The 14,799-nt window shown below is 48.1% G+C and overlaps 2 protein-coding genes across 2 annotated transcripts in view; one reads left to right on the forward strand and one right to left on the reverse strand.

Annotated features, from left to right (window-relative positions):
• The window catches only part of LOC118081229 (zinc finger protein OZF-like), a 19,740-nt gene continuing 4,941 nt past the window's right edge, over positions 1 to 14,799 (reverse strand). The window contains exons 2-3 of the mRNA XM_060269300.1: positions 5,593 to 5,756; positions 1 to 2,751 (exon numbers count right to left, since the gene is read on the reverse strand). Coding sequence (XP_060125283.1) covers positions 1,286 to 2,751; positions 5,593 to 5,725 — 1,599 coding nt within the window. The 5' untranslated portion in view covers positions 5,726 to 5,756 and the 3' untranslated portion in view covers positions 1 to 1,285. The remainder of the gene's footprint in view (positions 2,752 to 5,592; positions 5,757 to 14,799) is intronic.
• Positions 7,081 to 14,799, forward strand: part of LOC118081302 (zinc finger protein 420) — a 21,627-nt gene continuing 13,908 nt past the window's right edge. Inside the window, exons 1-4 of the mRNA XM_060269427.1 lie at positions 7,081 to 7,863; positions 8,541 to 8,690; positions 9,927 to 10,025; positions 11,291 to 12,400. Coding sequence (XP_060125410.1) covers positions 7,557 to 7,863; positions 8,541 to 8,690; positions 9,927 to 10,025; positions 11,291 to 12,400 — 1,666 coding nt within the window. The 5' untranslated portion in view covers positions 7,081 to 7,556. The remainder of the gene's footprint in view (positions 7,864 to 8,540; positions 8,691 to 9,926; positions 10,026 to 11,290; positions 12,401 to 14,799) is intronic.

The following is a 14,799-nucleotide window of genomic DNA, read 5'->3' on the forward strand; positions in this document are numbered from 1 at the left end:
TGGGCTCCTTGATCACTGCAGATGGTGACAGCAGTCACGAAATTAAAAGACGCCTGCTTCTTGGGAGAAAAGCAATGACAAACCTAGACAGTATCTTAAAAAGCAGAGACATCACCTTGCCGACAAAGGTCCGTATAGTTAAAGCTATGGTTTTCCCAGTAGTGATGTATGGAAGTGAGAGCTGGACCATAAAGAAGGCTGATCGCCGAAGAATTGATGCTTTTGAATTATGGTGCTGGAGGAGACTCTTGAGAGTCCCATGGACTGCTAGAAGATCAAACCTATCCATTCTTAAGGAAATCAGCCCTGAGTGCTCCCTGGAAGGACAGATCGTGAAGCTGAGGCTCCAATACTTTGGCCACCTCATGAGAAGAGAAGAATCCTTGGAAAAGACCCTGATGTTGGGAAAGATTGAGGGCACTAGGAGAAGGGGACGACAGAGGACAAGATGGTTGGACAGTGTTCTCGAAGCTACGAACATGAGTTTGACCAAACTACGGGAGGCAGTGCAAGACAGGAGTGCCTGGCGTGCTATGGTCCATGGGGTCACGAAGAGTCGGACACGACTAAACGACTAAACAACAACAACAGGTGGCTGGGCAAGAGGACAAGATAAAGTCACAATAAAGCTAACTACTTGCCTCAATGAGCTAGGCTGACCTTCACTGGCCGAAGATGGGGGGGGGGGAAGCCCCACTCCCACAAAGACAACTAGGAAGTAATCAGCAAAGAAAAAAACCTCCGAAACAAGACCCCCCCCACAGGTACAAGCCCTGATCCCCGAACGTTACCACTCCCAGGGAGAAGGAACCTATTCCGCTTCTGTGGACAAGCCAGGAACAGCCGAAAGGGGCAAAGCTCAAGGTAGTCAGCTGAGCGAAGGAGGACTGGAGGCAATAAGGAAGGATGACTCAGGGCTGCCGCAATAGGTGCAGTAGGCAGGGTGTGGCAGCTGGGACGGTTAGGCCAGGAGCCGATAGCCCCCTTGCCAATGTCCGGGCTCCCGGTCACAACTCCTCCCCTTTGAGAGGCTTTGCCAGAGAGACAGCCAGGGAGGGAGCGGGGAGGAGGACGGGGAGCCGCTTTTGCCACGCTTATTTTTAAGCTTATTTTTTGCTTCTAGGGGGGGTTTTCCCCCCACACAAGGCACTTATTTGGATCCTGTGATGGTAAGTAAGTTATGTGCTAGTACAGAAACTCTTTCCACATGTCAAACAATTAACTGGTTGTTTCCTTTATGAATAAGTTCATGCACAGTAAGAAGGTCTTTCCACATTCCAAGCATTTATGGCTTCTCCCGTGTGTGGATTCTCTTATGTGAAGTAAGGTGATGTCCATGAGCAAAGCTTTTTCCACACTCAGAACAGGTATACGGTTTCTCCCCTGTGTGAATTTTTAGATGCGATGTAAGGCTTGTGCTGCGAGTGAAGCTTTTTCCACACTCAAAACAGGTATACGGTTTCTCCCCTGTGTGAGTTTTTTGATGATTTAAAAGCTTGATGTTCGTAGTGAAGCTCTTCCCACACTCAAAACATGCATGTAGTTTCTCCCCACTGTGAATTTTTCGATGCGTACTAAGGCTTGAACTCTGGCTGAAGGTTTTACCACACTCAAAGCACTTATATGGCTTCTCCCCTGTATGGATCCTGCGATGGTAAGTAAGTTCTGTGTTAGTACAGAAACTCTTTCCACACGTCACACACTTATATGGTTTTTCTCCTGTATGGAATCGCACATGCACAGTAAGGTGTGAACTCTGACTGAATCTCTTTCCACACTCCAAACATTCATATGGCTTCTCACCAGTGTGAGTTTTCTTATGTGAACTAAGGTGAGAACTCTGACTGAAGCTCTTTCCACATTCCAAGCATTTATATGGTTTTTCCCCTGTGTGGGTTCTCTTATGTGAAGTAAGGCTAGCACTGTGAGCAAAGTTTCTTCCACACTCTGAACATTTATAAGGTTTTTCTCCTGTGTGAATTCTTTGATGAGATTTAAGTTTTGAGCCTTCAGAGAAGCTCATTCCGCACTCTAAACATTTATACGGCTTCTCCCCTGTGTGGATTTTTTGATGAACAAGAAGACCTTGGTTTTGATGGAAGCTCTTTCCACAGTCAAAACAGGTATATGGTTTCCCCCCTGTGTGACTTTTTTGATGATATACAAGGACTGATCTGTAAGTGAAGCTCTTTCCACAGTCAAAACAGGTATATGGTTTCTCCCCTGTGTGACTTTTTTGATGATATACAAGGCCTGATCTGGAAATGAAGCTTCTTCCACACTCAAAACAGGTATATGGGTCCACCCCGCTGTGGATTTCCTGATGCTGACTAAGGTATGAGTAGTCACTGAAACGCTTTCCACATTCTAGGCATTTGTAGGATTCCTGTCTTGCATGAATTCTTTTATGTGATTTTAGACCTGAGCTGTCACTGAAGTTCTCTCCACACACCAAGCATTTACACGGTGTTTCCTCTGTGTGGATTCTGCAGGGTGAGTTGAAGCTAGATTTGAATGGTTTACCACATGAAGGGCTATCATTTGTGCTCTTCCCCTTGTGATGTTTTTTCTGGATGGGGATTTGATGGCAATTATCAGTCTGCTTTAGAAGGCCTGTATTTCTCCCATTTTCTTCTAGGCTTTTCACCTGTGATCCTGATTCCTCTTGATCTTGAAAGGTCCTTCCTTTGACTTCATGCTTGGTTCTTTCTGATGAGCCCCAAGAACGAGGACTGTCCTGTTCATCACCTGCTAAAATTAAGGGAAGATTACAATTAAAAGTGTAATCCCAATTACAATCCTAGTGATACTTTCTGTAGCATATGATGATGATAATGATGATAAATAATATTCATATCCCGTACATCTGGCTGGTTTCTGCAGTCACTCTGGGCGGCTTACAGCATATTTATAACATCGTAAAACATCAAACATTACAAATGTCCTGGTACAGGGCTGCTGCGACGAAAGACCCTTGTTTCCGTCTTATTTATTCTTCCTCTCACTTATTGCAAGAACTAACAGGGATGGTCTGGGGTAAACCGAGCCTCCCCCCTATTGCTCCTCTTAACCTTTTCCCTCATGCACTCGAGGGTTTTATTCTATTTCCTCTTCTTTTATACAAAATGTTACTTTCTGTAACATGATGATGATTAATAATAATAATATTCATATCCCACACATCTGGCTGGGTTTCTGCAGTCACTCTGGGCGGCTTACAGCATATTTATAACATTGTAAAACATCAAAAATTACAAACGTCCTGGTACAGGGCTGCCTTCTGTCTTCTAAAGGTTATGTTGTTCTTTATCTCCTTGACACCTGAAGGGAGGGCGTTCCATAGGGACAGCGTCGCTCCTGAGAAGGCCTTTTGTCTGGTTCCCTGTAACTTCCCTTCTCGCAGTGAGGGAACCAGCAGAAGACCCTGGGAGCTGGACCTCAGTGTCTGGGGTTGAGCGATGGGGGTGGTGATGCTCCTTTGGGTCTACAGGGCCAAGCCGTTTAGGGCTTTAAAGGTCAGCACCAACCGTTTGAATTGCACTTGGAAACATACTGGGAGTCAAGGTAGTTCCTTTAAGACCCACAGGCCTTACGACTGCAAAATCGACTTGCTACCAGGGGCCCAGTTACCCACCCAGCCGTTTCATGTAGAAGAAGAAGAAGAAGAGTTTGGATTTGATATCCCGCTTTATCACTACCCAAAGGAGTCTCAAAGCAGCTACCATTCTCCTTCCCCCTCCTCCCCCACAACAAACACTCTGTGAGGTGGGTGGGGCTAAGAGACTTCAAAGAAGTGTGACTAGCCCAAGGTCCCCCAGCAGCTGCATGTGGAGGAGCGGAGACGCGAACCCGGTTCCCCAGATTACAAGTCTACCGCTCTTAACCACTACACCACGCTGGCTCTCAATCTACGTTGTAGATGTTAAACAATGTAGGGGATAGGACTGATCCCTGTGGAACCCCACACTGACGGTTCCACGGGGCTGAAAAGCATTCCCTAGGCAACATCCTCTGGGAATGACCATCCAAGTAGGACTGGAACCAGCTCTGTCAGTTCAGGCAGAGAGACTGCTGGGCAGCGAGGCGGGCGGTAAACCAGCAGAATCCCTGATCTGTCCCGATTGCCCAATGCCAGGAACACACTCTCTAGATGTGCCGCTCCTCCAACTGAACAGAGAGCCTGGAGATAGAGAACCTGTATAGACCACAGCAACTCCCCCTCCCCAACCCTTGAGCCTGGCCTGATGCTGCACTGAGTGGGCACAGCTGGGTGAGACCAACTCCACCCTCTTCACCCACCCAGGTTTCAGTGATACAGGCCAGATCAGCCTCCTCATCCATACTCAGATAATGGATGAGGGAGATTTATTCTGGGCCGACCTGGTGTTCAACAGCCGCAGTTGCAGACCCGAGGGCTGGCTGATATATAACCACCTGTGCCGTGTGCCTCTTACCCAGCCTGCCCCTCCTCCCACACCATACCTCCGCCTACCTAGAACCACTGAAATTGGGCCTTCCCCTGCTATTCCTCTCCCAGGCACATCCCACAAAACGCCCTTATAAAAACACTCTCACTTGTGGGGTGCCTCAGGGTTCTGTCCTCTCCCCCATGCTTTTTAACATCTACATGCAGCCGCTGGGAGAGATCATCAGGGAGTTTGGGCTGGGTGTTCATCAGTATGCGGATGATACCCAGCTCTACCTCTCTTTCAAATCAGAACTAGTGAAGGCGGTGAAGGTCCTGTGTGAGTGCCTGGAGGCGGTTGGAGGATGGATGGCGGCTAACAGATTGAGGTTGAATCCCAACAAGACAGAAGTACTGTTCTTGGGGGATAGGAGGCGGGCAGGCGTGGAGGACTCCCTAGTCCTGAATGGGGTAACTGTGACCCGGAAACTACAACTAACCCAGAATGCGGAAGCTAGACTGGTGACTGGGAGCGGCCGCCGAGACCACATAACACCGGTCCTGAAAACCTACATTGGCTCCCAGTACGTTTCCGAGCACAATTCAAAGTGTTGGTGTTGACCTTTAAAGTCCTAAACGGCCTTGGTCCAGTACACCTGAAGGAGCGTCTCCACCCCCATCGTTCTGCCCGGACACTGAGGTCCAGCACCGAGGGCCTTCTGGCGGTTGCCTCGCTACGAGAAGCCAAGTTACAGGGAACCAGGCTGAGGGCCTTCTCAGTAGTGGCACCCACCCTGTGGAATGCCCTCCCACCAGAGGTCAAAGAGAACAACAATTACCAGACCTTTAGAAGGCATCTCAAGGCAGCCCTGTTTAGGGAAGCTTTTAATGTTTGATTTCTGTATTTTAATGTTTTGTTGGAAGCCGCCCAGAGTGGCTGGGGGAACCCGGCCAGATGGCGGGGTATAAATAATAAATTATTATTATTATTATTATTAAAACAGTTAAAAGCTGTTTAATCACTAAAAAAACAAACAAACCCAATTTGAAAGCATAAGCAAAACAGGTTCTCAGCAGTGTGGTATCTTTTATCTCTCACAGCCCAGAGCTCTGGCCCTTTTCTTGCCAGATTGCTTTCCCACTGCCAACATCCCTCCATGTCCCCATCTCCATTTCCTGGAACTAACCAGATCTCTCTGAGGGTCCTGGAAGAGAACAGTCAGAAGTTGTGGGGAGGGATGCAGGAGGCAGCCTGACTAGGTCAACGGTCCATCTTCCTCCTTCCATGCTCGCTCGGTTTGCAGGATCAGCCTCTTCCATCCTTTCTGAAGAGCTCAGAAGCTGTAGGTTCCTGGGAGGGAGGAAGAAGCAAAGGGAACCTCAGAGCCCCTGCCGGGATTTTGCTGGTGAATGATAACCCAGCCTAGGTGTGGAGCTCCCACTTTCCTTGAAAAAGAGGGGCACCTTCCTCCTGGACCCCACCAGGCGAGGAAAGTAGAGTCATGCCTGAAAGAGGATCTTCTTCCCACCTCCGTTAAAAACATCCCTTTCCCTTTTTGCCAGCCTGGGGCTGTGACACGGCTGCCTCCCTCTGTTCCTCCTTGTCCTGCAACGCCACTTTAGGGGACGGGGCTGTAGTTCGAGGGCAGAGCATCTCCTCAGCAGCCAGAAATCCCAAGATTCAGTCCCCAGGCAGGGCTGAGACTCTGCGCCTGAAAACCCCTTGCTCAGGGGGAGCAAGGCTATTTGTAGGCAGCTCACTGCTCTTAGAGCCCCCAGTTCTGCTGCATAAGTTCATTTTACAGCTAATGGTTCTCCTCTTCCCATCCTTAAATTCTTCCCTCCTTCATATCTCCCAACAACATGATACCTTCCGAAGGCTGATTACTATACAGAGAGACTGTGCCCTCTTGGGTGCCTTCCTCCTGAACCCCAAAGGCATGAAGAAAAAAATGATCCATGCCGTGTACTGTAGTGTTGAAATGAGTTTCCAGCTGATCCTGCCCTCTTTACCCTTATTTTTCCAAAACACCAATGCCTCCCTCCTCCTCTTCCGAGTCATCCTGCCTCCTTTCCTTTGGGGGGTTTCATCCTGCCCCACCCTAAAACTGCCTCTTTCCCCGCCTTGTCTTCTTGCCTTGCTCTCTTCCTAGGGCGCCCCTGCACCCCTTAAAGCCTTTTGCACTCATCGCAGCTCTTTCGGGGCTGAATTGGCGGTGCAGCCCCACGGTGCTCCCTCCCTCCCTTTGCAAAACTGCCCTCTCCTGCAAAGGAGCTCCTCTGAGATGGGAGCACCCCCCCCGAAAAAAAAACTCCCTCTTTTCCCTCCCTCGCAGCTTTTCAAATGTGACCAACGGAGGAGGAAGTGACGCTTCCCCCCTCCCCCAGGAAGTCCTCTGTCGTAATATAATCTCTGCCTTTAACCCTTGAAGAGCCAGTGTCTCTCCCACCCCACCCCCCGAACTGTATGGTGCTGGGGACATTGCGGGTTCTGCCTACGGGACCCCACAAAGCGCCCCCCTCCTTGCCAGTGTCCCTGCGCTGATATTACTACAGAGGATTTCCTGGGGGAGGGAGAGAGTGTCACTTCCCTCCTCCCTTTGTCACACGTGCGAGGGAGGAGATTCGGGAGAGCGGAAGACTGCATTTTGCAAGGTAGGAAAAGGGGTTGTTTTGGGGGGGTGGGGGGCTTCCGTGTCAGAGCAGCTGCTTTGCAGGAGAGAAGCCCTCCGGGAGAGGAGCATGCATGGTGTTGCAACCCACAATTGAGCCCCGAAAGAGCAAAGGGCCCCGAGGGCTGCAGGGACGCTCCAGGAGGAGAGCAAGGCAAGAAGGGAGGGGCAGTTGTGGGGTGGAGTAGGAAACCCCCCCCCCCAAAGGAAAGGAGGCAGGATGGCTCGGAGGAGGAGGAGGGAGGCATGGATATTTTGGAGAAAGAGCGGTCGATGCTGGGTAGTGAGGGGGCTTTCTGCCTGCTGAGGAGATGCTCTGTCCCTTGAGCTACAGCCCCTTCCCCTAATGTGGGGTTGGGGGAGGAGGAGGAATAGAGGGAGGCAGCCCTGTCACAGCTCCAGGCTGGCAGAGAGGAAAGGAAAGGGATATTTTTAATGGTGGTGGGAGGAAGAGTCTCTTTCAGATCCACTTTCCTGGCATGGTGGGGGCACTTAGGAGGGGGGCACTTCTCTTTAATACAAGCGGGAGCTCCACACCTAGGCAGGCTTATCATTCGCCAACAACATACCTTGGGCGGAAAAATACCTGCAGGGCCTCTGAGGCCCCCTTTGCTTCTTCGTCCCTCCCACCCAGGAACCTGCAACTTCTGAGCTCCTCGGGTAGGTTGACTGAGGGTGGTCCTGCAAACCTAGAGAGGATGGAAGGAGGAAGATGGACGGTTGACCTAGTCAAGCTGTCTCCCGCTACCTCTGACTGTTCTCTCCCAGGACCCTCAGAGAGATCTGGTGAGTTCCAGGCAGTGGAGATGGGGGCATGGAGGGATAGAGAGTGGAAACAAGGAAAATCCCTTCAGGCTCCCTTTGCTTCTGCCTCCCTCTGAGGAACCTGCAGCTTGTCTAAACCTCTGAGTTCTGCAAAATAGTTTCAAAGAGGCGGGATCTGTGATCCTAGAAATGACCTGAGGCTGGCGCTCCCCACCTCCAGCACCACCTGCGGCTTGGGGAGGTCAGATGAGTTACAGGGGGTTTGGGGGAGGAAGGAGGAGAAATGGATGGATGTGGGGAGGGAACCCCTCCCCCAATTGAGCAGAAAAAACACAGGGGGAAGAAAAGGTAAGAAGGTATTGACTGGAGGAAGGGAGGGGAAGAGGACCAATGTGTTTCCGGGTGTCAGAAGAGGGAGAATATGCACAGCAGTCCATTGCAGATTTACTCATAAGTAAGCTCCACTGAGTTCAATGGGATCTACTTTCAGGTCTCTCCTGAGCGTACTATGCCCACCTTAAGAAAAGATAGAGAAAGAGACAGATTAATTTGGAATCACAAAAACATGTTTAAAACATGTTGGGGATCTTTGCAGAGGGGATGCCCCATTTGAGCTTCTCCAGGGGCAAGAGAATATCTAGGGCAGGAGAATCCCTGCAGGGCCTCTGAGACTCCCTTTGCTTCTTTTTCCGTCCCAGGAAAATGCTTTCTGAGCTCCTCAGCAAGGATAAAAGAGGCTGCTCCCGGAAACCGAGCGAGGATGGAAGGAGGAAGATGGACGGTTGACCTGGTCAGGCTGTCTCCCACAACCTCTGACTGTTCTCTCCCAGGACCCTCAGAGAGATCTGGTGAGTTCCAGGGAATGGAGATGGGGACGTGGGGAGATGTTGGTGGTGAGGAAACTCCCCTGGCAAGAAAAGGAGGAAGGTTACAGGGCAAGAGCTCCGGGTTGGCAGAGATAAAAGGTAGACAGAAAAGGAAATGTTTTATTTGGCTTTAGTGGTTATTTTAATTTGGGTATAACTAAATGGTTTATTACTGCTGCTGCTGTTATTGTTATTGTGTTGGTTTCTTTGTAGCCTGTATAGGATACGTATTCTGTTTTTTAAGTTTGATGTTTTGTTGTGTTTTCATATATGCTGTTAGCCGCACAGGGTGGCTGTGAGAAGCCAACCAGAATGTGGGATATAAATTTTATATATATGCCCCATTTGGGCTTCTGCAGGAGCAGGAGAATATCTAGGCCAGAGGAATCCCTGCAGCTTCTCTGAGGCTCCTTTTACTTCTCCCTCCATGACAAGGAAGCCACAGCTTGTTTAGGCTTCTGAGCTCCTCAGGAAGGATGACAGAAGCTGATCCTCTTTCACCCTCTTTCTGCTAACAACAACACCTTGAAGATCCCGGGCCCCAGGGAAATTAGACTGGCCTTGACTAGAGCCAGGGCCTTTTCGGCCATGGCCCCAGCCTGGTGGAATGCTCTCCCACAAGAGACCAGAGCCCTGCGGGATTTGACATCTTTCCGCAGGGCCTGCAAGACGGAGCTCTTCCGCCAGGCCTTTGGGCAGGATGCCGTTTGACTTACTTTCCTTTGTGTAAAACAAGCCCCAAGGAGGCCCCCAAGCCGCTCACAGGTCTTTGTATGGTTACAGGTAGGTAGCCGTGTTGGTCTAAGTCGGAAGTAAAATAAAAAAATTCCTTCAGTAGCACCTTAAAGACCAACTAAGTTTTTATTTTGGTATGAGCTTTCGTGTGCATGCACACTTCTTCAGATATCTGAAGATATATCTGAAGATGTGTGCATGCACACGAAAGCTCATACCAAAATAAAAACTTAGTTGGTCTTTAAGGTGCTACTGAAGGAATTTTTTTAATTTAGGTACTTGTATGATCAGTGGAAACAGTTGGTCCTGGCAAGTATTAACCACTCTCAATTCCAACCTGATAATTGCCCCCTGCTTAGATTTTAACTTGTCTGAATTAATTTTAAGATGTACGGTATTTTAATTAATTGATGTCTGTTTTTATGCAGGCGGGATACAAAAATTATTGTTGTTGTTGTTTTTATTGTTATTATTCTCCTGCAGACCTAGCGAGGATGGAAGGGGGAAGATGGACGGTTGACCTGGTCAGGCTGTCTCCCACAACCTTTGAATGTTCCCTCCCAGGATCCTCAGTGGGATCTGGTGAGTTGCAGGGAATGGAGATGGGGACCTGGGGAGATGTTGGGGGTGAGGAAGCCCCCCTGGCAAGAAAACAAGGAAGGTTGCAGGGCAAGAGTTCTGGGGTGTGAAAGATAAAAGGTAGAAAAGGAAAGGAATGTTTTTATGTTGGAATGGGTGTAGGATTTTTCTTGGGGGGGCAGGACTTTTGTTAGGGGGGCAGAACCGGCGTAATTGGTCAGTTAAGTATCTCTAATGTTTTACTTGGTCTGGGGGGCTGCCTCCCCCCTCGGCTACGCCCATGAATGGTAGTGTGAAGAAAATTCTTTTTCAGCGATTTCGATAGTATAACGTTGTGTTGGGTCCTGATTCTGACACTCGCTGGTAGCTACAGCGATTGGCAGATGAGGGACTGAATGGGCAGATTTTTTTGGTTTGCAGCAGCCAAGTTGCCAGGTCAGCAGTGAGAGACTTGTGGGTCATGGCAGCAGTCCCTCTCTAGCCCATGAAGCCTGCTGCCATACATATGGATTGAGGTTGAATCCTGACTCCCTGTGGTGACTCCCTGGTCCTGTGCCCTTGGAAGAACCAGGTGCACAGCCTGGGAGTCATTTTGGAGGCGCTGGTCAATTCTGTGTCCAGGGCAGCTGTCTACCAGCTCTATCTTTCTTTCTTTCTTTCTTTCTTTCTTTCTTTCTTTCTTTCTTTCTTTCTTTCTTTCTTCCTTCCTTCCTTCCTTCCTTCCTTCCTTCCTTCCTTCCTTCCTTCCTTCCTTCTTTCTTCCTTCAATTTCTGAATATATGTTTGTGTAGAGTCATATATTACTTGTTTTCTTTTTGTCTATGTATATGATTGTTAGACTTTTTCTTGTTTCTAAATGAAAATAAAATAAAATAAAATGTGCCAGTGCAAGTAGATAAATAGGTAGTGCTATGGTGGGAAGGTAAACAGTGTTTCTGTGCGCTCTGGTTTCTGTCACGGTGTTCTGCTGCGCCAGAAGCGGTTTAGTCCAGCTGGCCACATGACGCAGAAAGCTGTCTGTGGACAAACACTGGTTCCCTCGGCCTGAAAGTGAGACGAGCGCCACATCCCCATAGTCACCTTTGACTATCCAGGGGTCCTTTACCTTTACCTTTATATATGCTGTAAGCTACCCCGTGTGGCTGGGGAAACCCAGCCAGATGGGTGAGGTATAAATAATAAAATCTTCATCATCATTTGTTACAGAATGTCTCACTAAGATTGTGATTTGTATTACATTTTTAATTGTGATTTCCCCTTAACTTTAGCAGGTGATGAACAGGACAGTCATCGTACTCTGGTCTCATCAGAAAGTAAATCTAGCTTGGTGTGTGGAAAGAGCTTCAGTGACAGCTCAGGCCTAAAATCACATGAAAGAATTCATGCTGGACAGGAATCATACAAATGCTTACAATGTGGAAAGGGTTTCAATCACCACTCAAACCTTAAAAGACATCACAAAGTCCACTCTGAGGAGAAACCGTATACCTGTTTTGAGTGTGGAAAGAGATTCAGTTGCAACAGAAACCTTACACGACATCAAAAAATTCACACAGGGGAGAAACCGTATACCTGTTTTGACTGTGGAAAGAGTTTCCGTTACAGCTCAGGTCTTCAAACTCATCAAAAAATCCACACAGGGGAGAAACAGTATAAATGTTTGGAGTGTGGAATGAGCTTCGCGCACAGCTCAAGCCTTACATCTCATCAAAGAATTCACACTGGGGAGAAATCTTATAAATGTTCTGAGTGTGGAAGGAGATTTGCTCACCGTGCTAACCTTACTTCACATAAGAGAACCCACACAGGGGAGAAACCATATAAATGCTTGGAATGTGGAAAGAGCTTCAGCCAGAGTTCACACCTTAGTTCACATAAGAGAACTCACAGTGGTGAGAAGCCGTATAAATGCTTTGAGTGTGGGAAGAGCTTCAGTCAGAGTTCACACCTTACTGTGCATGAGCGAATCCATACAGGGGAAAAACCATATAAGTGTGTGACGTGTGGAAAGAGCTTTAGTAACTGCACATACCTTGTACTCCATCGCAGAATCCATACAGGGGAGAAGCCATACAAGTGCTTAGAGTGTGGAAAGAGCTTCAGCCAGGGTACAAGCCTTCGTATACATCAAAAAATCCACAGAGGTGAAAAACCATATGCATGTTTTGAGTGTGGAAAGAGCTTTGGCCAGAGTTCAAGCCTTAGTGTACATCTGAGAATTCACAGAGGGGAAAAGCCGTATTCTTGTTTTGAGTGTGGAAAGAACTTCACTAACAGCACAAGCCTTACATCTCATCAAAGAATTCACACAGGGGAGAAACCATATAAGTGCTTTGAGTGTGGAAAGAGATTTGCACATGGATCTAAACTTGCTTCTCATAAAAGAACTCACTTGGAATAAACCATATATATGTTTGGAATGTGGGAAAAGATTTGGTCAGATTTCACAACTCATTTTGCATAAGTGAATCAAGAGGAAAGAAATTTGATGTTTTTAATTAGGATAGCACTTTAATTAGAAGGGCTCACCTTAAGAGTTACCGGTAGTATGCGGTGTTTGGGCCCAATAGCAGTTCCTCTGTCAAGATTCTCCTACGCATCTGGAAGAAAGCTCCTTGTCTCTGTGCGATGAACTGCTCCTTCAGAGCAAGTGAGATTAATCCTGTTTAATCTATCTTCAAAGGGAGAGTGTGATACTATCATAAATTACCACATAATTATCTCTGTTGGCAGAGTGCTGGCAACTATTTGATAGCTATTCTCTTTTGTCTAGATTAGTTTTTTATTTTATTGTATTATGAAAAGCCTTAATAAAATCCTATTTATTAAAAAGTTATGTAAAAATTATGCTATTTTTGCCTTTTTTGACTTTTTTCCCTTTGGAATGTTCCTTTAAATTACAGAATTAATCTGATAATTGATCATGTTTGTTTTTGCCTTGGCTGACAGTGAGATAAGCAATGTAGGTTTAAGTGGAAGCCAAGCTGTAGAGCAGGGGTGTCAAACTCAAATTCATCGGGGGCCGCATCAGCAGTTTGGTCACCCTCAAAGGGCCGGTTGTATCTGTAGGACTATGTGTCCACTCTTTATTATCATAAATTATTGTCACTGCATTCAATTATTACTGTTTTTTGTAATAAATAATGTAAATAATAACTAGCTCTGAAAGCAGAAACAGTCAGAATAATGGCAAGTAGATATTCAAATGTACAATTGTACAATTTATTGAAAAATGATTTTTGGTAACTTCACTGGGTGGTGGAGGCTCGCTAGGGCAGTGTTTCTCAACCTTTTTTGGGCAAAGGCACACTTGTTTCATGAAAAAAATCACGAGGCACACCACCATTAGAAAATGTTTAAAAAATTAACTCTGTGCCTATATTGACTATATATAAAGTAATTCTCCCACGGCACACCAGGCAACATCTCGCGGCACACTAGTGTGCCGCGGAACAGTGGTTGAGAAACACTGCGCTAGGGTTTCATGCAGGACCTTTGCAGAGCTACTAGTACCTGGAGATGCTGGGGTCCTTCCGCATGCAGGACAGATGTTCTGCCAGTGAGCCACCACCCTTCACCAAAGGGACTGGCTGAGGTTGACTCACTGGAGCTGCTCTCCTGGTTCCAGGGTTTAAGGGCCAGAAGTATAAAGCAGCATCCTATGTTTCTGAGGAGAGGGAGAGGGAGGGAGGAAGGAAGAAAAGAGGGGAGAGAAAGAAGAATAGGAAATAAGGAAGGGAATAAAGAAGGAAAGAAAAAGAAAGAGGGAGAGAAGACAGAAAGGGAGAAATAAGGAAGGAAGTAGAGGGAAAGAAAGAATAAGAATGAGGGAGAGGAAGAAAGATGGGAAGGACAGAAGGAAGGAAGGAAGGAAGGAAGGAAGAAAAGGGAGCAGGAGAGAGAGGAAGGAAAGAGGTGAGAGAAAGAAGAGTAGGAAAGAAGGAATAAAGACGGAAAGAAAAAGAAAGAGGGAGAGAGGACACAGATGAAGAAGGAAGGAAGGAGAGGGAAAGAAAGAATAAGAACGAGAGAGAGGAAGGAAGGAAGGGAAGGGGGGGGTCGCTGCCTTGATTCAGCGCCAGAAAAGAGCGCGAAGGGACCCAGGGGCAAAAAGCATTTCCCGTGCAGCGTGAGGCAGTGGGTGTCCATTTTAGGAGAAGTGCGTAAAGCCTCAGAGTTGCACGTTCGTGAGGCTGAGCCGCGGCAGGAGGAGGAGGAGGTGAGGCAAGAGGAGGAGGAGGAGGAGGCTTGCCGGGTCGGTGCCTGGCAGCGCCTTGCGGAGAGTCCCGAGCCTCTGGGACGCAGCAGTGTTCTGTAGCACTTTGAATCCTCCTCCTCCACGCGGCGCTGCTGGGTGCTTTGTCTGTGCTTCAGCAGCAGCACCAGCACCAACAGCCGTTTCCAGGCGCCGAGCCGTGGCAGGAGGAGGATTCAAAATGCTACAGAGCACTGCTGCGTCGCAGAGGCTCGGGACTCTCCGTGCAGCGCTGCTCCGGCCGCCTTTCTACCCCCCCCCAGCCCCAGCTGTTTGTCGGCGCTTTGTCAGCGCGGCGCTTCAGCAGCAAGGTCCCGCTGCTGGGTCCCGCTGGCTGGGGCGCTCGGCGGGCCACATGACGAGGTCTGGCAGGCCGGATTTGGCCCCCGGGCCTTGTGTTTGACACCCGTGCTGTAGAGGAACAGAGAAAGGCTCTAGTTACAATGAAAACAGGGCAGGATGGAAATTATCATCTAGTACAAATTTATGAGCACTGATGCAAATTTAGAAGCTGTTACTATG

This window comes from Zootoca vivipara, chromosome 2 (genome assembly GCF_963506605.1).
Source record: "Zootoca vivipara chromosome 2, rZooViv1.1, whole genome shotgun sequence".
NCBI lineage: Eukaryota > Metazoa > Chordata > Lepidosauria > Squamata > Lacertidae > Zootoca > Zootoca vivipara.